Raw genomic sequence first — 27,878 nt, 5'->3', positions numbered from 1 at the left:
ATACCTGGGGTGTTACATGGCGTCTGCTGCTGTGTGGGAGTACTCACAGATCTGTAATTAAACTGTGTTTACTCAGTAGATTTACTACAGTTTGAAGTCTGAATAGTCACCTCCATGTTGACATCCTGCTCTGTCAGTCTTCTTAATGCAGTTAAACACTGTTCATTATGTTCAAGATGTCTGAATGTGTTCAATTTTAAACTGAATATTATTCTGATATCACAGTGTTAAATCCTTTTGTTTTCTCACTGGTCTCCAACCAGTATCGCAAACTACTGTTTGAGTATCAGTTTGTTATTGTTCACATAGAAGCTGATTCAGCTGGTTTGGATGGAGCTCATGTTACAAGTTAGCATCCTCGGTTGTCTTCTCCATCCAAAATATGCAGTTTACAGTGATATAAAACAGAAAGAAAGGCACATCCTGACATGGAAAATCTGGGTCCAAGTCCACCTCATCACAGACCGAATATAAAAGAGGGTCTGAGAAATGGGAGGCTGTGGCTCAGTCGGTAGAGTGGGTTGCACACCAATCAGAAGGTTGGTGGCTCGATCCCCAGCTCCCCCTGTCCACATGCCCAAGCGTCCTTGAGCAAGACACTGAACCCTAAATTGCTCCTGATGGTGTACCACCGGTATGTTGGAAGTTTGGATAAAAGCATCAGCTAAATGAAATGTAATGTAAAATGAGGCCGATGCAGAAGTGTCGTGAAACTGCAATACCACCGAGTGCCACTAGAGGTCGGCTCCAAAAAGCCAAAGTGAATAAAATGTGTCCTTCAGTTATCTCGGTGTTGTTAGCTAAAGTCACTCCTTCTTATTAGTTTTCTGGAGGTCCATCTGAAAATAATCCCTCATTCATTAGAAAAGAAGATTCAAAAAGACCTGGTTTTGGGGGCGTGTCTGTTTGATTGACAGGCCTGTGGTGCAGTCAGGTTACAGCTATCAGTGGGCGGGACGTAGTATCGTCAGGTTACCAATCAGATCGGTCAGATCCACCGCTGGCTCCTCCCCCAGCTTGTCCAAATATGGTCACTTCCTGCTCCAAACCGCTCCGAACTAACAAAGACGGTGACGGACAGAATCTGAACTGGAGGCTTCATAATGTTCACAAACCAACGATGACCTCACTGATGGTTGATGACATCGCTGATGGTTGCTGACATCACTGATGGTTGATGATTGGTCTGACTGCAGTCATTAAATAAACACTTAATTTAGTGACATTTCTTATGACCCTTGTCCTTCCTGGCCTCAGGTTTCTTCTATTGGCTGGATGCACAGCTGGATTTTGTCCCCTGCTGGTGAACAGATGTTCAGGATGTGCTCTCTTCTTAAAGCACGGATTAAGGATTTGTTTGTTTTTAGCTGATTTATTACTGAAATGGATTTGTGTCTTTCTCCGGTCGTGTCAGCAGATGACCACGGTTACTCACACTGCAGTAATAATCGGACTCGGTGGGTTCTTCCAGTCGACCTCTTCCTGCTCTCCAGGGGAGTTCGTCACTGATGTTTGTATGCCCGCATGTGTTTTGTTGACTGTTGTGTTGTGTGTGTTTTGTGTTCGCAGTATGGCAGGAGCCCCTTGCACCTGGCTGCCTACAAAGGTCACGTGGAGGTCGTGCGTCTCCTACTCAGAGCCGGCTGCGACCTGGACATCCAGGACGATGTGAGTAGATCCAACCGTCCGTCAGCTGCATGTGAACACTGTGATCCGTTTCCAGCGGTCCTGACTGATAATCACCAGCGGCTCCTTCTCTTTTTGAAATAACCTTTTTAACACAAACATAAGTGTGATGGCCTCCAGCGGCCTGGAGTGGGACGCTCTGGACTGCCCCCTGCTGAGTCTGCCTTCAGGGAAGAGCTCACTCCTCTCTGCAGATAATGATAGCCCAGATCTGTGGTGCCGCCAAATTCACTCTCTGTGGTCCATGAGCTCTGCAACAGGCTGCAGCACCTCCTCCGGGACGGGGGGGAGCAGGAGGTGCAGACTGAGGCAGGAGAAGGAGGAGGAGGAGGAGGAGGAGGAGGAGGAGAAGGAGGAGGAGGAGGAGGAGGAGGAGGAGAAGGAGGGGAGAAGACAGATGTGGAGGGCTGGGGAAGAGCCTGGAGGATCAGGGAGAGTGAAGGAGGTTAGCCAACAGAAATCTGTCCCCATCCTCCTCTCCTCTCCTCTCCTCTCCTCTCCTCTCCTCTCCTCTCCTCTCCTCTCCTCTCCTCTCCTCTCCTCTCCTCTTCCAGCATTTCTAGAATTATCTGTATTTTTTTGTATTCAATCGTCAATCAAATAAATTAATTTAAGACTGAGCTGCTTACAATAAAAAAAATTGTTAGTTTTCATAACAAATTCCACAAAATGCATCATAAGACTACATGATGGCCACTTATAATTTTTTATTTGTTTTACTTTATTTATAAACCTTCAGGGAGCTATTGTATTTATTTATTAAAATGTTCAGTTTACTTTAAAATAAATGCTGCTGGGAGCGTCCTGCATTTCCTAATGTTGAAAATTTATATTTTTCTTAAACATGCTTGAATGCATTCAAATAAAGTTTTGTGTAAGAGATTGTTATTCCAAATTTTGACACAGAGTTCCATTTTTACTGCAAATGTATATCGCTGAATTGGTCTCCTTGATTCCCAATAATCAGAATCTGTATCGGCCCTGAAAAAACAATGCTGACCACTTTCATGATCTTATCTGAACCCCAGTGGACAACGAGATGAACTGTTGTGGTTGGTCTGAACCATATTAACATCATAACTGCTCTTTTAAATATGACTGTTACTTCTCCCCTGAGCATAACGTTATTAAGTTAGAAAGAATAATTCCACCGGTCTTCAGCCTGGGTTCCCAGTTTTGGTCTCTGCACAGTCAGAAGCTGTTGTTTGTCAAGAAATAGTTTGAGCACATAACTACCGTTAAAATGACAACTTACCATTTTTGAATTATTGCATACAGTCCGAACCGCATCCTAAAACCTAGAAACAGACGTGATGCTGATGGTCAGCATCTCAGAAAGAAAGCATTTACAAAACTGTAGCTTAAAAATAAAGTGTTTGACACCAAAAGAAATGAAGAATATATATATATTTATTTATTTTGAAGCTAATTTAATTTCCTCGCTCATATCTTTAAACTGTTTGCTTTGCATATAAAACACATCCATCCATCTCTGTGTTTGGTCCACTCACTGAGCAGGAACTGTTCCTCCAAGAGACTTCATGAAAATCTTGTGTCTCCATGTCAAAGTTTCAACAAGTGAGAATGTTGTAACACTGATGTGAATCTTTGTTGCATTGATTCAAAACCAGAAAAAACCCTGTGAAACAAACCAAACTGGGGCTCCCAAGATTTCCCCCCATAGATCGTTCTCTGAATCTGTGCTCGATTTGTTGTCCTGTTTCTCAATGTGTGTTTGCTGTTGTGTATCTTAGTGCTGTGTGTCTGTGTGTTTCATGGCAGGGGGAACAAACGGCGTTGCACCGGGCCGCCGTGGTGGGAAACAGCGACGTCATCAGCGCTCTCGTCCAGGAAGGATGCGCACTGGACAGGCAGGACAAGGTGCGGGTCAAAGGTCACACACACACACACACACACACACACACACACACACACACACACACACACACACACACACACACACACACACACACACACACACACACACACACACTCTCAGGATAAAGGGAGCTGTGTAACAGCAGGAATTGTTAAAGCCATCATAATGAGTGCATTAAGGATCTGATCAGCATAGAGGAGGCAGTGTGTCTGTAATCTGCTTAAGATCAGCGCCCCATGAAAAGTAGAGTCGTGTGTTTAAAACCAAGCTTACACCTATAATGACTGAAACTATACACAAAACAAAAGGTAAATACTTCTATAATTATTGAAACTATACACAAAACAAAAGGTAAATACTTCAATAATGACTGAAACTATACACAAAACAAAAGGTAAATACTTCTATAACAGCTTAACAGTTTAATTTAGACTGCAATGGAGGTTTCTCAATAGAATTGTGAACCTGTTAATAAAAAGTTCCACAAGGCAGCAGTGTAGAAAAAGGATCTTATTAACATGAACATAAAGAAGTTATAGTGATAATTATGTACGTCTGCTGCAGGTTCTGTTTATTTGGAGGTTTATTTATTAATCCCAGGGTTCCCACAGGTCAGGGAATATCAGGGAATTCAGGGAATTCAGGGAATATCAAGGAATATCAGGGAATTAATGTAATATCAAGGAATATCAGGGAATTCATGGAATATCAAGGAATATCGGGGAATTCATGGAATCTGATCTGATCATTTTTTGGGTCCTGGAATATCAGTGAGTTTTGTTTGCATGTTTAAATTTCAGTTGGCACTAATCAAAATATGATATTTTCCATTTAGTCTTTTTTTTATGACTTTATTCCAGGTGTTTCCTGTATTGTTTTTTTTTTTCCCTCTTTTACATTCGTCAACAAGTGGAAACACTTTAGTAAAGATGTGTCTTTTCTTTTATCAGTTTAGGAAGACAAACATACAGGAATATGTAAATTTCAAGAGCTTTGGCTACAAAATAATGAATTTAAAGATTGAAAGACAATTTTTTTGCACCAGGGTCAGTTTGTTCATAAGGTGCACATGTCTAGTTGTGTAGGATCATAATGTTGCAGCAGGTTTCAGCAATGAAAAGTTTTCAACTGAAAACAGCTTAGTTTACAAATTGATGGGAATAAAATATTTCAGTTTCTTGTCTGCTCAGCACGACAGCAGCTTGTTTTTCTGTTTTGTATTGGTCATAGTTTCAGGTTTGTAGTCAGGGAAAGTCAGGAAGTTTGACATTTGACTTGGAACCCTGAAATCCAGTGTGTCCTTCTGGCTGTTTTTAATGTGTTTTTTATTTTATTTTATTTTTTTGTCCTCTGCTGTCAGGATGGGAACACTGCTCTCCACGAGGTGTCCTGGCACGGCTTCAGTCAGTCCGTCAAACTGCTGGTGAAGACTGGAGGCAACGTTCACGCCAAGAACAAAGTGAGTCTACATTTATTCGGTAATCAGCTGATCGTGATTACCTCAGCCGACTGCGATCACTTTGTCATTCATGTGGAGAACGGCAGAGTTTCAATGTTCCCCCGATGTGTTGCTGCAACGAGCTGCCTGTCAGCGTCGTTCTGTTTCCGTCACTTCCTCCGCTTCATTTCCTCCTGCTTGAGTTTGACTGGTGCTCTTTTAATGACGTCATCTCGTTGATTTAATGTCGCAGGAGTGGGAGATGAGCACCACCATAGGACTTTGTTCATTTCCTCATTGTCAGTCATTTCACTTTACATTTCAGTAACAGGCTGTGCAAATTTGAGATATTTATGTCGTGGCTGCTCTGAGAAACGTTTCTTTTTAAAGGCAGAAATGTAATTTTTATGTATATGGTTACATTTTTAATGCCATGAAATTAACAGAAAAAGACAATTAAATCATTCAAGATTACTCAAGTCCAGAAAAATTATATAAAATATTTCACATAACATGAACATTTATTCATAGATATGAATTCCTGCATCTCTGCATTAAAGGAGCAGTAACACTTTACTTAAAGGGGTGTTAGACTGACATGACACCACCATCACATGACATCTTCCAAACCTTCCAAGTGAAGTCTTACCATAGGAACGCACCCAATTGCAAAAGCCAGCAAACGTTTCATGGCTTGCATGAAAGAAAAATGTAATTAGAGCCCATATAAAATCACTAAAGTTCCAGTTACCAGATTTTTTTCAGGGTTTTCATACATTTCATTACGACCCCCTCCTGACCAAAGTCCATCCAGTGATGAAGATATTAAGATGCATTTGAAAGCTTTCTAAGAACATGTTAATGTTTTGACTGGAGAAAATTCTACGAACACAAATATTTACATTTGTACGGTGGCCCGGAGGGTCAAAACACAACAACATTTCACAAAGCAGCGATCGTTGTGAAATGTTTTTGCATTTTGTGAAATGTATTTGCGTTTTGACCCTCAGGACCACCGTACATTTGAAATAAGTGAAATTTGATCTAATAATTTGTAGCTACAGGAAATATAGTTGTTAAATAAAAGTACAAAACAATTTAAGATTGTTGTAAATCAAAGCCTCCAGTTCTATTCAATGTTTAATTCATGATTATGACTTTATGCATCTCTAGACATAGTTTTGTTTCATTTATTTCTCTTTCTTTTTGTCTGTCCACTGTGTTCCATCTCTCTGTTCTAGTTCTTCATCACTGTCTCTCTTCTCCTTCACGCAGTTCTAATGATCCAAACATTGTGATCCAGATATACTATGAATACATAAATAATAAGAGCTGCTTCCAGTGACTGATGTCTCTGACTGTCGTTACCAGGCAGGAAACACAGCGCTGCACCTGGCCTGTCAGAACGGTCACACTCAGAGCTCCAGGGTTCTGCTGCTGGGAGGATCCAGGCCCGACAGCAAGAACCATGTAAGTGTCCCGCCGGGTTCTGGTGGGTTCTGATGGAATCAGAGATCATGAGGTTGATGCTGATGCGGTGTGCAATTATTCAGATTCTAAACATGTAGCATCTCAGAGATAGATTATGTGAATATCATCTGGTGATTGTTTGTCAACTGGTGTTTTTTTAGTGCAACAGATAAGAATGGTTCATTTTCACCTGAAGCGTTGAGCTCCAGGATGTCAGCCTGCTCTCTGCTGCTGCTGCATGTCTGCTGCTGCATGTCTGCTGCTGCTCCATGTCTGCTGCTGCTGCTCCAAAGCAGACGTGATCTTTGTTTACCCGCGTTCAGCACGAGACTCGCACACACTGACACAGTGTTGTTTAAGTTAATCATCTGTTCATTAAAATGTCCAAAACATTAAGAACCAATTTGAATTGCTTTTTTTTTTTTTGGCTGACCAATAAATGTCCAGTATGCAATTTAAAATCAAGTATCTCTTATCTTAATAAACCTTTTAAAAGATAATCACTGGTCAGCTTTTACACGTATCGGCTATATTAGATCAGTTTTTACAGTTTTCCGACTACTAATATTTTAAATGTATGTCGTCGGCCTGTTGAAGGTTTGTTTCCACACTGCTGGATAAATAATAATAATGCATAATTTTTTAAATGACCAAAAGCTTCATGAAGCTTTTATTTCTCCACTAACAACTTCTTTCAATTACATCATTTCTTTTAAACATATCATGTTCGAGGGTGAACTGCTGTCAGTTTGTAGGCGAGTTTTCTTCTAAGTTGTATCTCCGGAGAAGAAACACCAAACACTGCTTTTAGCTTGGAAGCAACACTTCCTGTTGATGTTTTCTCAGCTGTCAGTCAAATGCGATGCAACTCTGAGGTTTGGAGGATAAAGAAAAATTCCTGATGTTTATCCAGAGAACTCTTTCCTTTTGTTTTATTAATAAGAAAAGATGAAAAGTGAAAAAAAAGAAAAAGATTTATGACTTTCAGTTGTACTTTCATACCTAAAATGAAGAAGTGTTTTCAGTCTTGATGTCTTGATTTTTAAAATATATAGAAGTACAATAAGTATTTTTCACATTCTGCTGCGAAACTTCTTTTTAATTTAACGATTTTAATAATATAATTCTTGTAAATCTGTTTTTATATTTGCAGGCAGGAGACACGTGTCTTCATGTGGCGGCTCGTTACAACCACGTGGCGGTGATCCGCATCCTGCTGGGAGCCTTCTGCTCGGTGTCGGAGAAGAACCTGGTGAGTTCCTGACGGTCTGAAGCTTCTGTCCAGGGCGGGACTTCAACAACAGGAAATACAACCTGACTTGTAAAAGTGCTGACAGTGCAGTTTGTGAAACATTTGTTTCAGTGACTTCAGGAAGTAAAACTTTCGTTTAACTTGTATTTCGCACATAGATTCACCAGAATTTCACTTCTCAACGCTGGTTAAAGCGGTTCCAACCCTTTAAGTAGGGAAGGAACGTTATTTCAAAGTTGTAGATATTTAAGAAAAATCGACATTTATTCTATTCTTCAGTTCATAAATGATTTCAGTCGTGACAAATCTCTAAACTGCTTCAGAGTTCACTTTTTACATAAACTAAAAATCAATTTTAGGTACTTTAAAGATCTTGTCTGTTCTTGTAAGTTGCACATTGAAATTGAATTCATCCATCTCAGCATTCATTAATCATTCCCTCCAGGAAATCACGATCTTGTGATAATTAACGCAAATTTAAGCAGACTCCGTAATATTTGCAGGAGCTTAAAATTTGTCTGCAATTTTTCCTTTAAAAAAAAAAAAAAGAGTTTTCTCCACACGTCCAGTTGTCAGAGATGTCTCTTTGTTCGTTTCATCCGGCAGGTCTATGTGTTGAATGAACATGAATTAAACAGCATCTACAGCTCTTATTTTGACAGCTGATGTAGTCCTTGTTTCTATATTCCAGTCACAGACGGTCTGTTCTGGAAACATACGCAGCTTTTAGGACCTTTTAGGAACTTTGAGCCTCACGGTTCTCTAAATTCATTAAACAAATAAAAAAAGATTAAAGCTAAAATATTTCTGTGATGTGCAGCATGATTATTATCACAGGCAGTGATTACAGATTTATTCCTTTATCAGGTGAGGCTATAAAATAGCCGTTTTTTCTTTCTCGAATTCTACAAAAAAAACCCTGCACATTACGTCGTAATTCTGGAGAAAATCTGCTGCAAAATCAAATATTTTTGATCGCAACGTTCACAAAAATACTCCTGAAATCCTGGAGGGACTGAAGAACCTGTGATTAATGTAAAAGATTGAACAGTTTGAGGTTGTGAATTCATGTGTTCGTGTGTTTGTGTGTTTGTGTGTTCGTGTGTTCGTGTGTTTGTGTAGATTGGAGACACTCCGCTACACGTAGCAGCTGCTCTGAACCACAAGAAGACGGTCCGTCTGCTGCTGGAAGCCGGAGCAGACGGCTGCATCTCCAACACTGTGAGGCTCCGCCTCCTTCCTACAACTGTTTCTGATCTCACTTCTCTTTTCTTCATTTTTAAGTCAAGACACCTCCTCCTCCTAATCCTCCTCCATCCTCTTCCTCCTCCTCCTCCTCTTCTCCATCCTCCTCCTTTATCCTCTTCCTCCTCCATCCTCCACCTCCTCCTATTCCTCCATCCTCCTCCCCCTAATCCTCCTCCATCCTCCTCCTTCATCCTCCTCCTCCTAATCCTCCTCCTCCATCTTCCTCCTTCTCCTTCTCCAATTCCATCCTCAACCCTCCTCCTCCTCTTCCACCCTCCTCCTCTTCCTCTATTATCCTCCTCCTCCTTCATCCTCCTCCTCTTCCTCCTTTATTTCTAGTTGAGTGACTTATTGCTTGAACTATAATTTCTATAATTATAAAGACGAGGACTCTAAATTGTTGTTAGTTGTTGTCTCAACATGAGCAAACTTGTTTAGTTTTAGTTAGTGACTTTTTTTGTATACTGATATTCAGTGTAGTTCACTTCTTACTGTGCTGCAGCAAGTTTTAAGTAATTTGATTGGAAAACAGCATTTTTTTCTTATTTTAAACCTCTGAATAAATCAGAGCCGACTTATTTCTGCACTACAACCAACTAATTAACTGATATTTATAAGTTAAATGACCTCGTGATGATCACTAGTGATGATCACACTGTTACATCATTATCTCCTCAAATTCAGGTTTCCTTTTTGTATTTTTCCCAACCTTTCTCACATAAGTACTTCAAATTAACAGAGTTCACTTGTTTTTCTATTTAAACTTAGGATCACTTTTAATTACGTCATCTTGTTTTGTCCTCTTCTAGTGAAAAGGAGCTCCACCAACTAATTATCTTGAAGCAGCTACTATTACAGACAGACAGACAGACAGACAGACTTATTATTATTATTATTATAGATAATCAGGCTGGCTCCTTTTAAAAAGATCATTTTTGGTGAAATAATACGGTTTAATTCTGTAAAGAAGGAATGAAATGGAGAAAAGTAGATACAGTTTACTGTGGACGTCCTCTTGAGTCATATTCTGTCTCTGTGTGTCTCTGTGTGTCTGTGTCTCTCTGTGTGTCTGTTTGTGTGTGTCTTTCTGTGTGTCTATGTCTCTGTATGTGTGTCTCTGTCTCTGTGTGTGTCTCTGTGTATATGTGTGTGTCTGTCTGTGTGTGTGTCTGTCTGTGTGTGTCTTTCTTTGTGTGTGTGTGTGTGTGTGTGTGTGTGTGTGTGTGTGTGTGTGTGTGTGTGTGTGTGTGTGTGTGTGTGTGTCTCCAGGCAGGTCAAACAGCTCTGGATCAGGCCAGAGAACACAACAGCCCAGATGTTGCTCTCCTTCTGACCAAAGCTCCTCAGGTAACTAGAACAAGCAACCTCGACCTCCAATATAGAACCCAACCTGGACCCCCACAGTGTGTGTGTGTGTGTGTGTGTGCGTGCGTGCGTGCGTGCGTGCGTGCGTCTGTCTGTCTGTCTGTCTGTCTGTGTGTGCGTGTGCCTGTGTGTGTGTGTGTGCGTGCGTGCGTGCGTCTGTCTGTGTGTGTGTGTGTGTGTGCCTGCATGTGCGTGTGTGTGTTGAGCTTCTTTCCTGCTGCAGGCTTGATGCCGACGGCAGAATGATCCCTCATTAATAAACCAAACCAAGAAAATCTTCCACTCGTACGACGCTGCAATCTTCTTTTCATGATTTTGTTCTTCGGTGTCTAAAAGTGTGTGAAAGTCCAAACGTATTGAATTCTTTCCTTCACCTTAACGTTGTGTCCTGTGTGTGTTCAGGTGCAGAGCTTCATGCGGGGCAGGAGTGTGAGGAAGAGGAGAGACAAGCTGAAGAAGGAAGGTCGAGCTCAGTCGGTGCCCAGAGATGAGATGTTACCCTCGAAGGTAAATCCTGAATGGGGAAGAAGAGGGACAGAAAAATATCTCAATGATTTGTATCAACTTTAGCTTCCAAAAACTCCTTCAGGAAACGAAGAAACGTCTGTGAGTTTAATGGGAATAAAATAATGTCGCTTTCTTGTCTAGTCAGCACAACAGCAGCTTGGTTTTTTTTTGTTTATTACAAGTCATAGTTTTGGATTTTTAGTCGGTGAAAGTCAGAATTTGACATTTGACCCATTTTCAGACCATTGTTTTGTTGATATTTGATGACTTGTCTTTTAAAAATCGCCCCACTGTTGTGTTTTTAATACATAAATAATGTTTACTTTTCATGGAGATCTTCATTTCCATCCACATCCTGTGTTCATGACTTCTTTTTTGTGTTAAAATGCTCTGAAACCATTGCAGCTGTTATTCTTCCTGTTTTTATCTGCAATGTCAGAGTTTCTTCTTCTGTTTTCTCCCCTGAAGCAGCTGTAAGATCAGAAAAAGCATCTTTTCCACATGTAGACTTTTCACGCCGAGAAATGATCAAAGGCGAGACGCTGTTTTCCCGTCTGAAGTCTTTCAGATGTTTTATGCATGTTTCAGACACAAGTTAGATATTCATGAGGAACCTACAAACCTGCTTTCGATCTTCCTCTTTCACTTGTGAGAGTTTGTTTTAATGTTCTGAGGGGTAACTTGTCCTCTAAGCCCCGCCCTCTAAGCCCCGCCCTCTTCATGTCTCCTGCAGGACAGCGCGTCCGCTGCAGACGACACGCAGAGCAGCGACCGAGTGACCTGCAAACACGTGGAGGTGAAGGAGCCGAGCAGCAGGAGGGGGAGGAGCAGGAAGCAGAAGGAGAAGGTGGGAGCCTGAGTTTAAGGATGTTTAGAGGTGATAACTCTCCTCCTCTCTCCTCCTTCACCATCCATCCTCCTCCTCATCCTCCTCCCTCTTCCATCCTCCTCCTCCTCCATTCTCCTTCTCCTCCATCTTCCTCCTCCCCCATTCTCCTTCTCTTCCATCCTCCTCCATAACCCTCCTCCTCCTGCTCTTCCTCCATCCTCCTCCTCCCTCCTTCACCATCCATCCTCCTCCTCCTCCTCCATCATCCTCCTCCTCCTCCTCCCCCATTCTCCTCCTCTTCCATCCTCCTCCATCCTCCTCTTCCTCCATCCTCCTCCATAACCCTCCTCCTCTTCCTCTATCCTCTTCCTCCATCCTCCTCCATAACCCTCCTCCTCCTCTTCCTCCTCCTCCTCCTGGAATCATCACTGACCCTGTGTCTGTTGCAGCCGTCTCTGTCCGACCCGCTCCGCCGCAGAGACACCCGACACGCTGAAGCGCTCCACAGGAGGAGAGTCCGAGCAGGAGGAGCTTCTCCTCACGCATCCGTCCCTCCACACAACTACAAGGCCTACCAGCTGTACACACTGTACCGAGACAACGATGGCAAGATCATGCAGGTGAGAGGACGGACCGGTCCAGTCGGTACCGGCTCGTCAGATCCGGGTTCTACCGGAATTCTGTTTTCAGGTTCTACGTCTCGTTTTCTTGAATGCGACATCTCAACAATGCCGTGACGGACTTTGGTCAAACTCAGTAAAAACATTCAGTTGGTACGAACTGATTTGATTTTCAAAGGTCAAAGGTCCCTGTGACTCCAATTTGACACATTCTCATCAACGTGATATCTCAGGAATGCCTGGATGGAATTTCGTCAAATGCTTCACAATCGTTCACTCGACCGTAAAGATGAACTGATTTGAGTTTGGTGGTCAAAGGTCAAAGTTCAAGGTCACTGTGAACTCACGTCCTCCTCATCTGACCGTCCCGTTCTCTTGAACGTGATACATTAAGAACTCCTCAAGGGAATTTGTTCAAATTTGGCTGAAACAAATACTTAGTACCAACTTGGACCTGATAAGATTTTGGTGGTTAAAGGTCACAGGTCAAAGGTCACTGTCACCTCACATTGACCCATGTGTTTCAACTTGATATTTCAGGAACGTCTGGGGGGAATTTCCTCTGCAGAACCTCAGTGTCTCCACAGTAAACTGGGACTCTGACTGTTTGACTGCCGGCTGTGTTGCAGGCTCCTCTGGACGGCTGCCGCTGTGAACCGCTCATCAGTAAACTGGAGAACCAGCTGGAGGCCACCAAGGAGGAGATGAAGACCGAGATCCACACGGTCCAGGACCTGATGAACAACAAGATGGGCCAGCTGGACCGCTGGAACAAACACCAGGTAACATGTTCACCTGATCCATAGACCAGAGGAGACGTTTGTCCTGAATCATGCTCTCACTTCTACTGGAATGAACTGCAGTTTGTGTTTGTGACACACAACTTCTGACGACTTAAAACAAGGCTAGAAAAAAAAAAAAAAAAGTGAAAATAGTCAAATCTAGTCTATCTAGTCAGATATTATACTGAAAAGTAAAAAAAAAAACTAAAAAAAACATTGTGCTTGTCGCTCTCTGAGTAAAGAATGGACCATAAATTCACAGTGATGCATATGTGGTTTGACAGAAGTAATCAGGGGTCCTGGTCTCTGATTGGTTGGATCATGTTCAGGGTCTCCGATTGGATGGAACATGTTCAGGGTCTCCGATTGGATGGAACATGTTCATGGCTTCAGCTTCATTTCATTCAAGAGCCACAGACATAGATGAAACACTCTCACAGTGCTTTGAGATGCGACAGGTTAAAGCCTCCATCATTGTTTGCACAGAGCTGTTTTTGGATGTTCTCACTGACATTACTGCTGACAGAGAAAATATATCAGTCGACAGAGGCAGGAATGAATAAATCACTGAAACCAGGACAAGAACAGGAGCTGATGAAGACGCCCACAGTTGAAGTTAGAGGTGGAACACGGAGGGTTAAACAATGTTTACACTGAAAGGACAGATAAATAATATTTATTTGATTTGCTGGTTAGTTGTGAAACAGTTGGACGTTGTGCAGTTTGTTTGTCGAGCATCTTCATCCCTCATTGTTACGTAACAGGATACTGAATTTAATTTTGAACAGTATGCAAACTGTCCATCATCAACATATACAGTAGAGCTCCTGCTGGCTGGTTAACAGGTAAAGAAAGGTTTAACTGGAGCAGGAGAAGGAGATAAACGTGTCTGTGTTGTATTATTCATAATATACTTATACTGTCTATACAATATACAGTGTGTAAGAGAGTCTGTATGAATGCAGTGAAACCAGAGGAAACTGAACTGAACAAACCAGACTTCCTTTTATGTTTGTCATCTCTGAGATTTTTTTTTTTTTTTTTTTTTTTTTTTTTTTGCTGTTAGATCCGAGCTCTGGATAAGATGACGGTGGAGAGAGTGGCAGCGGAGAAGAGTGAGTGTCTGCAGAGGATTGAGCAGCGAGCGCTGCAGGAGCGTCAGGAGACGGAGAAGACTCAGGTAACACCAGCAGCGTGCTCACCTGTTCAGCTCTCTGCTGCAGAATATACTGAACATCACTGTGACGCCTCGCAGCAGCAGAATCAGCACAAACGTAACTGTGACTCTGTGTAAGATGTGAGTCATGTTCTCCACACACTGAAGTTTAATCCTGAGAGAACACAGTGGATGCGAGGGCTGGATAGATCTCCTGGATAGATCTCAGAGGTATGAGTCCTGCATTGACCTCCACTGTTCATGTCACCGTCATCATCTCCCAGGAGACAATAAACCAAACACGTGCCTCGTTTATTAAACAGTGCAGAGGATTTATAAAACCGCACACCTGCACAGTGTTCCCCTTAGAGATCACAATCCACGTGGAAATGTGTGCCTTCAACACACCCACACTCAAACATAAATGGGAAATGCAGAGCACGTTGTGAAGGTTGACGCGTACAAAATGATCCATGTGGCTCTGATTGTCTGACACAGAAATGGATGTGAAGCTCCGATTGTTTGGTGGTCACAAACTAAAGAAGAAGTCTCCATTACGCTGAGCTCCGTATTCCTTAAAAAAAAACTACGTCAAACTGTGATCAAAGTCTGAGAAGATATTAAAAGCCGATGCTCTGCTCTGCAGTTCTCTGATGCTGTTTAATGTGATCTTGGATATTCACCTCATCAGAGTTCATTTCAGCTCCCCTTACAGAAAATCTTTATTTTTTTTTATTTTTTTTTTAACAACATCCTGTCCAGGTTAGACTATCTCCTCCCACTCCGACATACTGTTCAGCCCGCACACTGAAAAAGCCTCTTAGATTTGACAATATTTGTTGCTGCATTTTTGCTTTGTTTCAGGTTTTAAATGTTAAACACTTGAATCATCCCAAAAAACTAAAGAGAAGCTGCACCTTAAGAAACACACGGAAAATTGTGTTTCTGCCTCAAGTAGGGTTTCACATGATCATATGTTATTTATACATGGATGTGTCTCCTTTTTATTTGTCATCTAATGAATACAGGACTATGACAGCGCACCTATGCTGAAAACTGCTAACACTGACACGTGACTCGTGTGTTTCACTGCTTTCAACTCACTAAATTATTTTACAAAAACATTAGTGGCAACACATATTTTCCTTACTTATTTATATTTGAAGACAAAGCTATCCTGATGATGAGGAGGATCATTTTACACAGTGGAAGAGATCTATTTTTGATGAACCAGAAAGTTCTAACCCTCCTTCATGAGGCTCGCAGGTCACAATTGGAACTTTTTAAAGGAATCGCATCACAATGAGACGATGCGTTGTTGTTTTTGTTTTTTTTGTCAGCAGCGCATTGAAAAATAACTTCAGCAGCCACGTTGATGGAGCGTACATCTGTGTACGAGATTACACTCATGTATTTGAAAAAAAAAAAAAAAAAGATAAAATCACGTCACATGCCTCCTTTACCCCCCCCCCCCCCCCCCCACCCTCCAAGTTTACCCTCAGTCATCACAAAATGGTTAAATAAAAAAATCTTTGGAAAAATAGAAGTGACTCCAGCCATTTAGAGTTGTACAGTCTACTTGACTGGTAAACAGACATGAGGATCATGCATGATGGCTTGTCTTGTTAAAATGAAAGCTTTAAAAAGCTCCTCTGCAGAGAAGAGCTTGAGGGGAATAAAAAAAAAAAAAAAAAAAAACATAAAAAGGCCCTATTTGGCTTCAAGTCAAGGCGTCCTGGCTTTGGCTTTTTAATGGGCCCCCACTGACCCAACAGTACCATTCAGATTTCAGGGGTTTCTGGACTTTGGGTTGCAACACATTATTAAAATTAATGTTCTGACGTATGTACAGTCGTAAGAATAAATACCGACAGAGAAATTAGAGAAGCAGCTTTGTGTTATCTGTATAATCCAAATTAAAAGGGAAACGTTTCCTACCTGATGCCGTGTGGTAAGTTAGTGCCGTGACTGGTTGTTAAAGGGTCAGTTCAGCCACAGGACGACGTGTCCGCTCTAAATCCGACTACTTTTACAGATGATGATGATGATGATGATCAGTTTGTCGTGTTAACGGGGAGAAAATGACTCATTATATTCAGACTTAGTATTGAGTATAATTTCCAGAACGTGTCACATCCCGACATCGTCCTGTATTTCATCCTCCCTCTGCTCTGAGCTTTGATTTGTTTCGATTATGTACAATTGAACGTAGAATAATTGTAGTTCACGAACACAGTTGCGCTGCTGGTTAGACTGTTAATGATACAGTGGACCCGTATAACATGTGATACGAAGTGAAATGAAATGTGTAAGAGGCTTTGTTATATCAAGATGTCTGTCACATTTCATTTCTACAATCTGGCTTCAAATCACCACCTCGTCTCCAAAGCCTGCGTATGATGGCTCAGAGTTCGCTCACAGCACATTTTCCTGTCATGTTGTTTTTTTTTGTAAATAAATCCAGACTTTTGCGTGGGAAGCGGCATCCATCAGGCCCCGTGGTGTGGTTATGGTTTTACATGAGGCCCCTGGAGTCTGTCCTGGGAGGATTAACTCAATTTAAAGATCCCATTAGCATGAATCATTAGATATTCTTTTCTTTTCAGCACCAAGTCCAGTGAACCGAGTAAACAAATGAGACCTGATCTAACCACCGTAACGGTCCTTTAATAACAGAACTGTTCTGTGTGGTTTACGTCCTTTAAGCAGGCGTCTCTGGTCAGCGAGCTGAAAAGCTGGTGTCTGTCCAGACTGCAGAACATGGAGGTCCGTCTGACGGGAGAACCCGGCAGCACCAAGCAGGGCTCGTCCTCTGTGGCCGAGGGTCTGAGTGAAGCTGACGGAGCCGGTCTCACCGTGCTACCTGCCGGGCAGGAAAGCAGCTGCCTGGAGATCCACACCAACCCGGCGCTGCTGGAGTCCAGCAAGGAGGAGACCGGCCGGGGGAAGTCCAGCAAGGAGGAGACTGGCCGGGGGAAGTCCAGCAAGGAGGAGACCGGCTGGGGGGAGCCCAGCGTGGCAGAGGGAGGGTCAGCCAACCACTACTTTGTGGTTCATGTGGAGAGCTCTCCAGGTAAAACTCAACAAACAGATTCACTACACCACAACATTTTCATCCAGTCTTTTCCACATTCAAATTACATTTCTTCATTCGATTACTTCATGCTACTCAATAACAAAGCTGTCAGAGAGGCAGAGGGCTGCGGTGTTGTGGTTCATGACTGGCTCATTACCAGGACGGCTGGTTTCCACCGTGTAATTAAACGTTGACCGACTGCTTCTGAACTCCGAACAGATGGTGATAAGGCTCGTCACGCAGAGGTCACCTCTCCTGCAGCAGCCGGGACCCCCGCTGTCATCTGTCCAGGTGGTGCGCCCGAAGGAGCGCCCGGTGATGAGCGCTGACCCCCGGAGGAAGAACCAGGACCTGCAGGACGTCCACCCGGCGGGGGCCAGCGGGGGCCAGCGAGCCAGCAGCCTGTCTCCGGCCGCGGAGCGCCGCTGCAGCGACAGGACTGAAGCTGGTCTCAGAGAGCGGGAGCGAGGCCGCGACAGAGGGAAGCACCATAAGAAGCATTATTCACACGGCAGGGCCAAGTCCAGGGGGGCCGCAGGGGCCCGGACTCTGGAGGTGTTCGGAGGCCAGCCCGGCGGGCCCTCCTTCGCTCAGGAGAAGGACAACATGCACGCCCTGGAGGTCACCCAGTATTTCTTCGAGGCGGTGTCCACGCAGATGGAGCGCTGGTATGAGAGGAAGGTGCAGGAGGCTCGCTGGCAGGCCGACCGGCGGGCCGCGGCCGACAGGGAGGCTCTGATCGACAGGATCTCCTGCCTGGAGGACGAGCTGAGAGTCCTGAGGACTAACAGGCAGGACGAATGCTGACACGCACCTCGTCTGTCACGGCGTAAAACACACGTGATGTCAGATTTGACCTTCTTTCAGCAGCCACGACAGGAAGACGCAGAAGTGATGCCCCTCCCGGACGAGCATCAATTACATACGTCAAATCAGATCAGAATACACCTTATTCTGGTTTTAGAGAGGCCTAAAAATGTTCCACATTCACGTCTCTGTCCTGCTGGTTGTCACGGTAACCCTGGCCAGTTCTTTAGTAAAAGGAGCAGCTGGTGTTGTAAATAAACCTGTAAATGTAAAGCTAGATGTTAGAGATAGGCTGTGTTGTTTGTAGGATAGAGACGCTCCATCACACCGAACACGCTCATCACGCCACACTTCTGAATTTAAACCTGCGTAACACAATATTCCATATTTCTGCATAAATATCACCTCAAACAACATTTTTCACACGTCTTTAAAAGTAGGTAAAAAAAACCCAGTTAAACAAATGACACTAAAATCCTGCACATCAGCTGAAGAAACTATAATTATCACGAACACATTGCTGCTAACTGATAATCTGAATCAGTACATCAAGTTTACCGGAGACGTGTGTTAGATATTTTAAATTAGCAGCTGTACAGATGATTGACAGATGAGCTAAAAAAAAAAAAAGCTGAGATAAATCTTAAACTAGCAGCAAATCTCTAGATATCAACAAGAAGTGACATCATACGCTTAAAACCACCCAAACTTCTATTTTGATCTCATCTATAAACACATTTTTTTTCCAGCAGCGTTTGTCGGTATGACGTTTTGTGAACAACGAATGAAAAGCAGTGTCTCCATCGCTGTTCAGTGTTCTTATGATGGTGGATTTATTCATATTAATATTAACTAATGGAAGTGAGGCCTGTAACTGCTGCAAAGTTACGCCTTTTTAAAAAAAAAAAATTAACTGCTAATCGAACAGGTTTTACATCCTGACCGAGTGTATTTGTTTCATTTATTTAATTGTGTAAAATCTGATGACTGACATCCTACAGAGTTCACTAACTTTAAAGCGCCACTATATTAATATATGAGACTGTAGCTGAACCGTGTTTGTATGGATGCGGATGGATGACCACTATAATTAAACTTGTTCAGTTGTTTGGAGACTAAAGGGGGGGACCTGAAGCTGCATCTTTGTTTTAGTTTGAGAAAAAAAATACATAAAATAATTCCTGAAATGATTTTGACTGCAAAAAGGGAGTTACTTTAGTTGACTGTACTTTTATTTGTGTCACACCGACGTGAGAAACGGCTTCGAGTTCTAAAGCTCCGTTAAAGAGCAGCGTGTCCACAGCGAGTTCAAGCTGTTAACTGACTGTAGTGCAGTGAAGTGTTTACATTCCAGTGAAAAGGTGAAGCAGCCTTCAGAAAACGGACTTTAAAAAACAGGAAACGACGACAGTGTCGAACAAACGATCCCAGTGAACAGCTGATCCGACCTGTCGAGGACCACCTGAACATTAAAGGTGAATCCCGTCACATGTTGCATGAAGAAGCTCCGAATTGTGTTGCAGTATTACTGTCTGCTGTTGGTCTTTCATGATGACGCCAGGAAAGATGTTTTGTATTAAAAAAAAAAAAGATATTTCTAAACGTGTCTGTAGTTTCATGAGTTCATCTTTAATACATATTGTATTTACATGCATGTTGACAGCCTCACAGGATGAGGCCTTCAGGTCGCCGTCATCCCTGCATCCATCCTGGAGTCCAACCAGACATCAGTCACCGCAGGGAGAGCTTTCCCATCTCCATGGTTACCTCAAGAGTCCACACAGACCACATGACGGTGGTCTTTGAAAAACAGTCCACAAACAGTCCACGGCAGTTAACTGCGGGCCAGCGCCAGAGACTTCTGCAGCGCCACCAGGTGGTTGTTGGCTTGTGTCATCATCATGCGTATGGTATCCTGAGGAAACACGGCAGAGGAAAATGACTCCCAACGTTTCCATGATCTCAGAAGTCCAACATTAAGTGAACAACACTGTGGAGGCCAGCAGCACTGAAGCATTAATTAAAAAGCAAACTCCTCCACACCATCAGTTGAACTTGTTGTTATTGCGTCGTACTGGACTTTAACCTGCAGACACCAACACATCCAGACTGTATTCACCTGCTCTGTGGCGTTCTTGTTCCTCTTGAACTCCTCTCTGGCCCAGTCACTCAGGTACTTCCGGTCGGCCTCGGCCGGTACCTGCCGGATGGTCCTCAGCATGGTTCTGTAGATCCCCAGGACCTTCTGCCTCTGGAGAAACTGAGCAAGACGTCACACATTAAGACAAAAATGTGTTCTTCTCATAATATATTAAAGTGATGTTTTAAATAACTTGAAGGTCTTTTTTTGTTTAAAGGTGATTCAGCAGTGAGTCCAGTGAAGCCTGGTTCTGACTTCAACTATTCCAGGATCCGCAGTGTGCTCGCTGGACCAACAACCCCTGTATGGAAGAGTCTGTGACCAGTTTCTCAAGATTTTTTTTAGAGCAATCATAATTATCCGTATTGTACTTTATAAATTACCCAAATATACATATATGCTCCAATCTGGGGCTGGCCAGCATAGCTATACAGATTAGCTATCAAGCTAAGACCGTTAGCGCTGCTATCAGCTGGTTCTGGTTTCAGTGATCAATAATGGTTCTTCCGCTGCTGTCTGTGTTTACCTGTTTTAAAGAAAGTGCTGCAGTCGGTAACCTTGAAACTGTCATCTCTGACTGACTGCTGCAACCCAGCCGAAGAGCCTCACAGGCGGATGTTATGGTGACGCGAGAAGCCGTTCAGTGGCTGTTTGTCTCCACCTGGTGGCGGGAGGACTAGGAGGACTCCCCCTGGTGGTGGGAGGATAGCGGCTCAGCTGCTGCTTTTACACGTGCAGAATGATCTTGGGAAAGGGTCCAATCCAAATCTATACTCAGACCGGAGCACTAAACCTTCAAGGACGCTGTTCATGAAGGCAGGAAAGGGAATGAAAAAAAGCATAATTGGACACATCTGGAACACCTGGAACACGCTGTGAATCAAATAGGTGTGTTCTGTAGATCCCCAGAACCCTCTGCCTCTGGAGAAACTGAGCACGACATCACACATTAGAAAATATCAGGACAAAAATGTGTTCTTATCATAATATATTAAAGTGATGTTTAAATAACAGTGGTTAGTGGAAGAATCGTCTCCCTCCAGACGGACGAAACGCGGCGCACATGACCAACCAAAAAAACACCAGCAATGACACACGAGGGAAAGGAAGGAAAATACACAAGGAAAGACGCTGTCGTCCAAAATGTGATCAAAATGTCAAACTATTGCACGTCCTCCAAAAACTCATATGAATGTCATACCATAGTAGGTCATCCAAAATGTAAAAACATTTTTTTAGTACGTCGTATGTCGTACAAAATGTCCAAAAAATGTCAAAGATAATCTGATTTGCATTTTGAAATTGCTTTTAGAAATTGAATGTTGATGCTGTTTTTAATAGCGACTGCTTGTTTAAATAAAGTATGTGTATAACTGACTTGAAGCCACGTCTGTCCACGTCTGTCCTTCTTACTGTTTATCTTACTGTCCGTTTTACTGTCCGTCTTACTGTCCACATCTCTGTCCTTCTTGTTGTACTGTCAATGTCTCTGTCCTTCTTACTGTCCATGTGTCTGTCCTTCTTACTGTCCACGTCTCTGTCCATCTTACTCTACTGTACACGTCTGTCCTTCTTAGACTGTCTTTGTCCTTCTTACTGTCCATGTCTCTGCGTGGCGTCTCGGGGTTCCCGGGTTCAGGTGGGCGGAGCATCACGTGACCCTCCAGTCGAAGAATGAAGAGGTTAAAACAAGTTCACCTTGTAAACGGTTTATTGTCAGATGGATGCAGTGAACCTGAATATGATCTTACATGTATGTTACATGACTGAACGCACACGTCTCACTGCTCGTCCACATGCTGTCACAGACGCACGGTGTGGATGGGAGATGAACACAGCAGATCAATGGCTCCCGCTGGGGGCTTTTATCAAACCGGACGTGTGAACATGTGAAGATCCCGACAGAGCTGTAACCGCACCTCTGATCCGTTTCCACGGCAGCTGGTTCAGGTGGGAAGTGTTCTCTCCAAGGCACATTTTATATCCTCCAAACATCAATCACAATGTCTTCCTGTTCCCTCCAGACTTCAGGAAGGTGTTTTCTTTGTAGCACACAGCTCAGTCCTGCAGCTCTCTTCACCTGCTGCTGTGTTCATGAAGATGAATGAGTCCATGATCTCTGTAACACCGACTAAAACATCCACACAAACGTGAATCGGGGCTATCGTACACGGGAGGAAGAGGTATTTACTGACACGGGTTCACACGCAGGGACGTCACATTTCTGTTTCCTATTATTTAATCTCAGACGTGCAAGTTAAAGCAATCCTCGTTACATTACAAAAGAAACTGGATCCTGCGGAGGAAGAAAACAGCAGGCTGCTACGAAACTCCTAAAATCTACAGAGAATAAGAAAATAAAGGCACATGTACAGCGGACAGTCTGTCTCTTCTCTGTCAGTCTGTATTCTGAGAGGCGAGCAGCAGATTGGCGTTGTGCAGTTAGATGGCTTCTCATTGGTCAGCTGCCGTGACTAGTTCGAACCACTGCCTGAGGGCGTCGCTCAGCGTCTCCGGCAGGGCGTTGACGTCCCGCAGGATGACGTAGAACGGGAAGGGAAACTCGTCCATGTAGGAGCGGATCTCTGGCAGCTCTCCCGGCCCTTTGAAGATGGGCACCTTGATGTCCAGGATGGAGTCCTGCAGCACAGCAGACGTTAGTTCATCCTCACATCTGGACATTTAAAAGACAGAGACGGTGTCATTCTGCGCGTCTTACCCGAGAGGTGGGGTTGTCCAGAACCACGAAGATGACGAAGACGTTGGCGCTGCGAGCGGCTTGTGCAGCGGATGTCACTCTGTCCTTCCCCTCCAGGAACAACCCCCGACCGTCGGACACCACCACCAGCAGCTGGGCCGTCTCTGTGAAGATGCCACAGGTCAGACAGGGACACTTAACAGCTGGACGTTTGTAACAACTAGAATTTTGGAACATCTGGATGTTTGTAACATCTGGAAGTTTGTAATATCTGGACATTTGTAACATCTGGACGTTTGTAACAACTGGAATTTTGTGACATCTGGACGTTTGTAACATCTGGACGTTTGTAACAACTAGAATTTTGTAACAACTGGACGTTTGTAACATCTGGACGTTTGTAACAACTAGAATTTTGTAACAACTAGAATTTTGTAACATCTGGACATTTGTAACAATTAGAAGTTTGTAACATCTGGACGTTTGTAACATCTGGAAGTTTGTAACATCTGGACATTTGTAACAACTAGAATTTTGTAACATCTGGACGTTTGTAACATCTGGAAGTTTGTAACAACTAGAATTTTGTAGCATCTGGAAGTTTGTAGCCTCTGGACATTTGTAACAATTAGAAGTTTGTAACATCTGGACGTTTTTGTAACATCTGGAAGTCCCAGCATGGTTTCTATTCACGAGTTTAAAGCTGCAGCGTTGGAGCAGAATTTATAACTTTTACTATCCAGATGTTACTGACTGGTCTACATCTGTCTGACTGACAGTTGACTGACAGTTGATGCAGTGTGAGTGTTTACCTGAGTTCACAGATCCTGGAATCTGCTGACGTGCTGCGAGAAACATTTTTGTTGAAGTCTCCAAAAACTGCAGAGACATGAAGAGAGTCGAACAGGAAACACTTTAAAATCTTCATTACAAGACGGAGCAGAACAAATACTCCACTTCATCCAGCTGTGAGCTGTGATCAAGGTTTCAAAGTTCATTCCAGTGAATTTAAGACTTTTTAAGACGTCTCGTCAAACCAGTCAAACTGTACGGAGAGCAAACAGAAGCCTGATGTACAGAAACATATGAAGTTCCAGGATGTTCCTGCTGCGCACAAACAGAGCAAAAACTTCTGTTACATGTGTTCTGTTTTAACAGAAAGCTTTCATCAGGTTTTGGGTCAAACTCTGTAAATGGTCAACAGAAACGTTCAGAAAGTCTACGCCGATGAGGCGATGAGCCGGGCGAGGTGTTCTGATGACATCACGTTTCAAGAGGGGCGGAGCTTCACTCTCCAAGACCAAAGAAGAAGGATCTTCAGGTCAGGAGACACCAGCTGGGTTTTCTTTGTGTCACTGTGAGTTCGTCCCCCAGAATCAGACTGTCAACACTGAGTTCCACTGGGACCTTCTGATGGGAAACATTCACTGCGAACCACCTGAACCGTGACGCCATGGCAACAGGCTTCTCCAGCATGACACCAGGTTGGATGGAAGGTTCCTACCTGAGCTATCCTGGTCTTCTTCTGCTGGAACTGACAGAGTCGAAGGATCCGAGCGCCCGACTCGTCGTTGAACTGCTGCTGGAAGGGATGCAGCAGCTGCACCTGCTCACCGAAACTGGACAGAGGCACACGGCACATGTTAGTTTAATCTACTTACGACATCACAAACTGTACACCACGCTGTGTTAATGTCACGGTGACTCGTTCTCACCTGCACACAGACACCTGTCCGACCTCCAGCAGAGTGAGCGCGTTGATGATCACCGACAGAGATTCGAAGGCCAGCTGCAGCGCACGCAGGAGACACGGGAGCTATTTACTAAACATACTTTGTACATATTCTAAAAATTCTAACTTTATGTTAGTTGGCAGAAAGTGAAAGTGACATCCTGCACGGCTGGATACAGATGTTTCAGCGGGAAAAAGGTGTGTGCAAAAGTTACAAATCCCAACGTAGTGCCCCCTCCTGGAAAACAAGTTTTAAACATTCTACGCACAGCTTTAGCAAACATATTTTCTCTTTGAATATTTCTCCCATGTATTCCACAGCTGTCTGAATGTGGGCGTGTCCCAGGAAGCAGCACAGCAGGTGATGTCACAGGGCTCCCTGACCTGTTTGGAGTGGTTGTCCACCATGCTGGACGAGTCGTCCACCGCCAGACAGATCTGGTACTCCCTCTTGCTGGGCTTCGTCCTCCTCAGCCAGATCTTGTCTTTGCGGAACTGACTGGCGATGTAGGGGATGACCTTCCTCATGTTCAGACGCTTCCCGGTGCGGTAGTCTCCTCTGAGGAGGAGCGGGACATAACATGTGACCACACGTTCTTCTAACCACACGGCTGCCCGGTGAACACATGATGGGATGGAGGGCGGGCGGTTCTGACTGACCTGAGCTTGGCGGCCAGCGTCGGCTCCAGGATGAGGCGGAGCTGCTCACACAGCTGCTGGGAGAGAGCCGAGGTCAGCGAGTGGTACTGATGCCACATGGAAGCTGCTGCACTCTCCTGCAACACAGACGAAGAACACAGCATGAGATCCAGGAAGCCGCCATGCTTCACAGCGACCGCCAGACTCTGCTGCTCCTCCTCTCCTCCTCACCTCCTCCTGCGTGCCTGGAGTCAGCTTGTGCCAGGCCTCCAGCTGCAGCTCCATCTCCTTCCTCATCTCCTCCGGGTCTCTCTCCGTTCTCTGCACATCAATATTACATTATGGTGAAGTTTTATGGAAACATTTGTAGGGCGATGGGTTCAGGATATAATGTCACACATGGAACATCGACCACATCTTTCAGTTTTAATTGAGAACTATAGACTGTTTAACACTAAAAGAAGAAAAGAGCCTTCATATCTTTTAGAGGGTGAAAAGAAAAGGAATGTAAAGGACAAAAAAAAGAGCTACAAGGGCATTTTTTCATTTACAATGACTAATAAAACGATAGCGTCCAGTGTCCATGTGTGAAAAAGGAGCTGCCAGAAGGTGGAGGTGACATGAGTTGGGAGAGATGACTACAGCCGCCATGCTCCTGCAAGGTTTCAATGTCCTTGAAATAAAACTAAAATACTGAACCACTGACTTAACGCGAGGTTTTCACTACCTGAAGACGGCAACGATGGAGGCAATTACATTTGGTATCTAAACACAAGGTCACTGGGCAGTTAAACGACAGCTGTGTTGGTCTGAATGTGTGAAAGATATGAATAAAAACCGGCAGCAGGATGGTCGACAGTTACTCACAGTACCGACCTTCATTAACCTTTTGTCAATTGTAATACTTTTAACTCGTCATTAAAACAGAAACTGCTTTATGTAAAAAAAAATAGATGGATGATTGGACGAGGGATTGACCATTAAAAATTACTTCTTTATATAAATTATAAGCCTTCGTATAAATTAGTCAATATTACTGTAATGACACGTTTCAAGACACTTTTACAAAAACATTTTTTTATTAGTTTAGATTGTAGAATAAACTTTATTGTTTGCGGTTGGCAGAAAAATACTTAAATATTATTACCAAAATTAAATTCAATATTTTTGGAAGCCTTTTTTGAGGAAACTATAGATTTGTTTATAACAGTGGTGCAGTGGTTAGCATTGTCGCCTCACAGCAAAAAGGTTCCGGGTTCGAATCCGGTCCTGGGCCTTTGTGTGTTCTCCCTGTGCTTGTGTGGGTTCTCTCCGGGTGCTCCGGCTTCCTCCCAACATTCAAAAACATGCACCTCAGGTTAATTGGTGGTTCTAGAAATTGCCCTTAGGTGTGAATGAGAGCGTGAATGGTCTTTGTTTCCATCAGTCTTTCTGTGGCCCTGGGAGGGAGGCTGTAGCTCAGTCGGTAGACTGGGTTGCATACTAATCAGAAGGTTGGTGGTTCGCTCCTCCTGCCCACATGCCCAAGTGTCCTTGAGCAAGACACTGAACCCTAAATTGCTCCCGATGGTGTACCATCGGTATGTTCTAAGTCGCTTTGGATAAAAACGTCAGCTAAATGTAATGTAATAACGTACAAATACTCCGCAATATAAACAGTTACAAGATCTGACCTGGAAACTGCTCTCGTGTTGTAACTGACCGACGGATCATAAAAACATGAACTAACCTATAAATGTATGTTACTGTCCTCTGATGTTTGGTCATTATGTTTACAGCCAGCAGGACTGGACCTTTAAGCTAACAGAAGTGCTGAGTCAGCAGGTGCGTGTTGGTGTACCTGCAGGTTTTCCAGCAGCAGCTCAGGAACAGTGTGAATGGTGGATTCAGTGTTTCTCTCTGCTCGCTCTTCCTCTCTGGGCTGCTGCCGGTCCTTCCACCTCTCCTCTTCCTCCTCGTCTCCCGGCCCCTGCACCTCCATCTCTCCACCGTCCACACCTGCAACATAACAGGAAGACGGACAGTCAGGAGATGTCAGAGGTCTGTGTGATGAAAACATGCTCTGTGTGGTTCAAGTCACACTTGGAGAACGTGTGGACACCTTTCTGAGAGAGCTTGGAGGAGTCCAGCTGTTCGGGTTTCAGCTCCTGCACCTCTGCCACTTGGAGCTGCTCCTCTTGGTCCTCCGTTTCCATGGCGCCATCCTTCTGATCGTCCTCTGTGTCCTGCTGAGGCCCCGCCGCTTTCTGCTGGTCTGCGTTGGCGACATCTAAAAAAACACAGAGAGCGGTGAACGCTGTTAAACGCTGTGAACTGAGACGGTATGTTGCTATGACGACCGATCACTGACCGTATGTCTGCGTGTCGTAGTCCGTCTCCCCCTGTTTGATGTGTTCGTACAGCTCGGACTCCGGCCGGCCGTCACTCTGCCGGGTGTCCTCGCTGCGATCCTTGCTGCTCTCCACTGTACGCAGACGCTTGTTGATGTGCTCGTTGTCGTCGCCTGTCGAGCGCTCGTTATCTGCCTGACCGGGTTTCCTCTTGAAGCTCTGAG

The 27,878-nt window shown here is 43.9% G+C and overlaps 3 protein-coding genes across 3 annotated transcripts in view; 1 reads left to right on the top strand and 2 right to left on the bottom strand.

The window, feature by feature from the left end:
* Window positions 1-19,231, top strand: part of ankrd6b (ankyrin repeat domain 6b) — a 39,469-nt gene extending 20,238 nt beyond the window's left edge. The window contains 15 exon segments of the mRNA XM_069161645.1: window positions 1,570-1,668; window positions 3,469-3,567; window positions 4,926-5,024; window positions 6,375-6,473; window positions 7,627-7,725; window positions 8,848-8,946; window positions 10,243-10,320; window positions 10,741-10,845; window positions 11,579-11,692; window positions 12,124-12,294; window positions 12,924-13,076; window positions 14,143-14,256; window positions 16,942-17,305; window positions 17,528-17,571; window positions 17,573-19,231. Of these exon segments, the coding sequence (XP_069017746.1) occupies window positions 1,570-1,668; window positions 3,469-3,567; window positions 4,926-5,024; window positions 6,375-6,473; window positions 7,627-7,725; window positions 8,848-8,946; window positions 10,243-10,320; window positions 10,741-10,845; window positions 11,579-11,692; window positions 12,124-12,294; window positions 12,924-13,076; window positions 14,143-14,256; window positions 16,942-17,305; window positions 17,528-17,571; window positions 17,573-18,115 (2,280 nt within the window). The 3' untranslated portion in view covers window positions 18,116-19,231.
* A 492-nt stretch (window positions 19,232-19,723) lies between these two features.
* lyrm2 (LYR motif containing 2) lies at window positions 19,724-20,873 on the bottom strand. Its single transcript, XM_069161646.1, has 3 exons — window positions 20,782-20,873; window positions 20,235-20,375; window positions 19,724-20,030 (listed from the first exon to the last, which is right to left on the bottom strand). The coding sequence occupies exons 1-3, from the start codon at window positions 20,824-20,826 to the stop codon at window positions 19,950-19,952; spliced, it is 267 nt and encodes an 88-aa protein (XP_069017747.1). The 5' UTR covers window positions 20,827-20,873; the 3' UTR covers window positions 19,724-19,949.
* Window positions 20,874-21,954: 1,081 nt separating this feature from the next.
* The window catches only part of mdn1 (midasin AAA ATPase 1), a 74,401-nt gene continuing 68,477 nt past the window's right edge, over window positions 21,955-27,878 (bottom strand). The window contains 11 exon segments of the mRNA XM_069161529.1: window positions 21,955-22,895; window positions 22,975-23,117; window positions 23,766-23,832; window positions 24,458-24,572; window positions 24,669-24,742; window positions 25,070-25,244; window positions 25,346-25,461; window positions 25,556-25,645; window positions 27,165-27,322; window positions 27,426-27,593; window positions 27,675-27,878. Coding sequence (XP_069017630.1) covers window positions 22,710-22,895; window positions 22,975-23,117; window positions 23,766-23,832; window positions 24,458-24,572; window positions 24,669-24,742; window positions 25,070-25,244; window positions 25,346-25,461; window positions 25,556-25,645; window positions 27,165-27,322; window positions 27,426-27,593; window positions 27,675-27,878 — 1,496 coding nt within the window. The 3' untranslated portion in view covers window positions 21,955-22,709.

This window comes from Embiotoca jacksoni, unplaced genomic scaffold, assembly GCF_022577435.1.
Source record: "Embiotoca jacksoni isolate LCO1_2020_lvr unplaced genomic scaffold, fEmbJac1.0.p SCAF_29, whole genome shotgun sequence".
Classification (NCBI taxonomy): domain Eukaryota; kingdom Metazoa; phylum Chordata; class Actinopteri; family Embiotocidae; genus Embiotoca; species Embiotoca jacksoni.
Note: the sequence above shows the minus strand (reverse complement) of the source record. Positions and strands in the feature narration are given on the sequence as shown.

Bases quoted from the DNA above. Each gene is read 5' to 3' on its own strand.
- lyrm2 (XM_069161646.1), bottom strand. From the start codon at position 20,826: ATGACAGTTTCAAGGTTACCGACTGCAGCACTTTCTTTAAAACAG. The intron at 20,376-20,781 runs GTAAACACAGAC...CGTCTTGCTCAG, and splicing joins CAGCACTTTCTTTAAAACAG to TTTCTCCAGAGGCAGAAGGT. The intron at 20,031-20,234 runs GTGAATACAGTC...GTGTTTCCTCAG, and splicing joins ACAAGAACGCCACAGAGCAG to GATACCATACGCATGATGAT.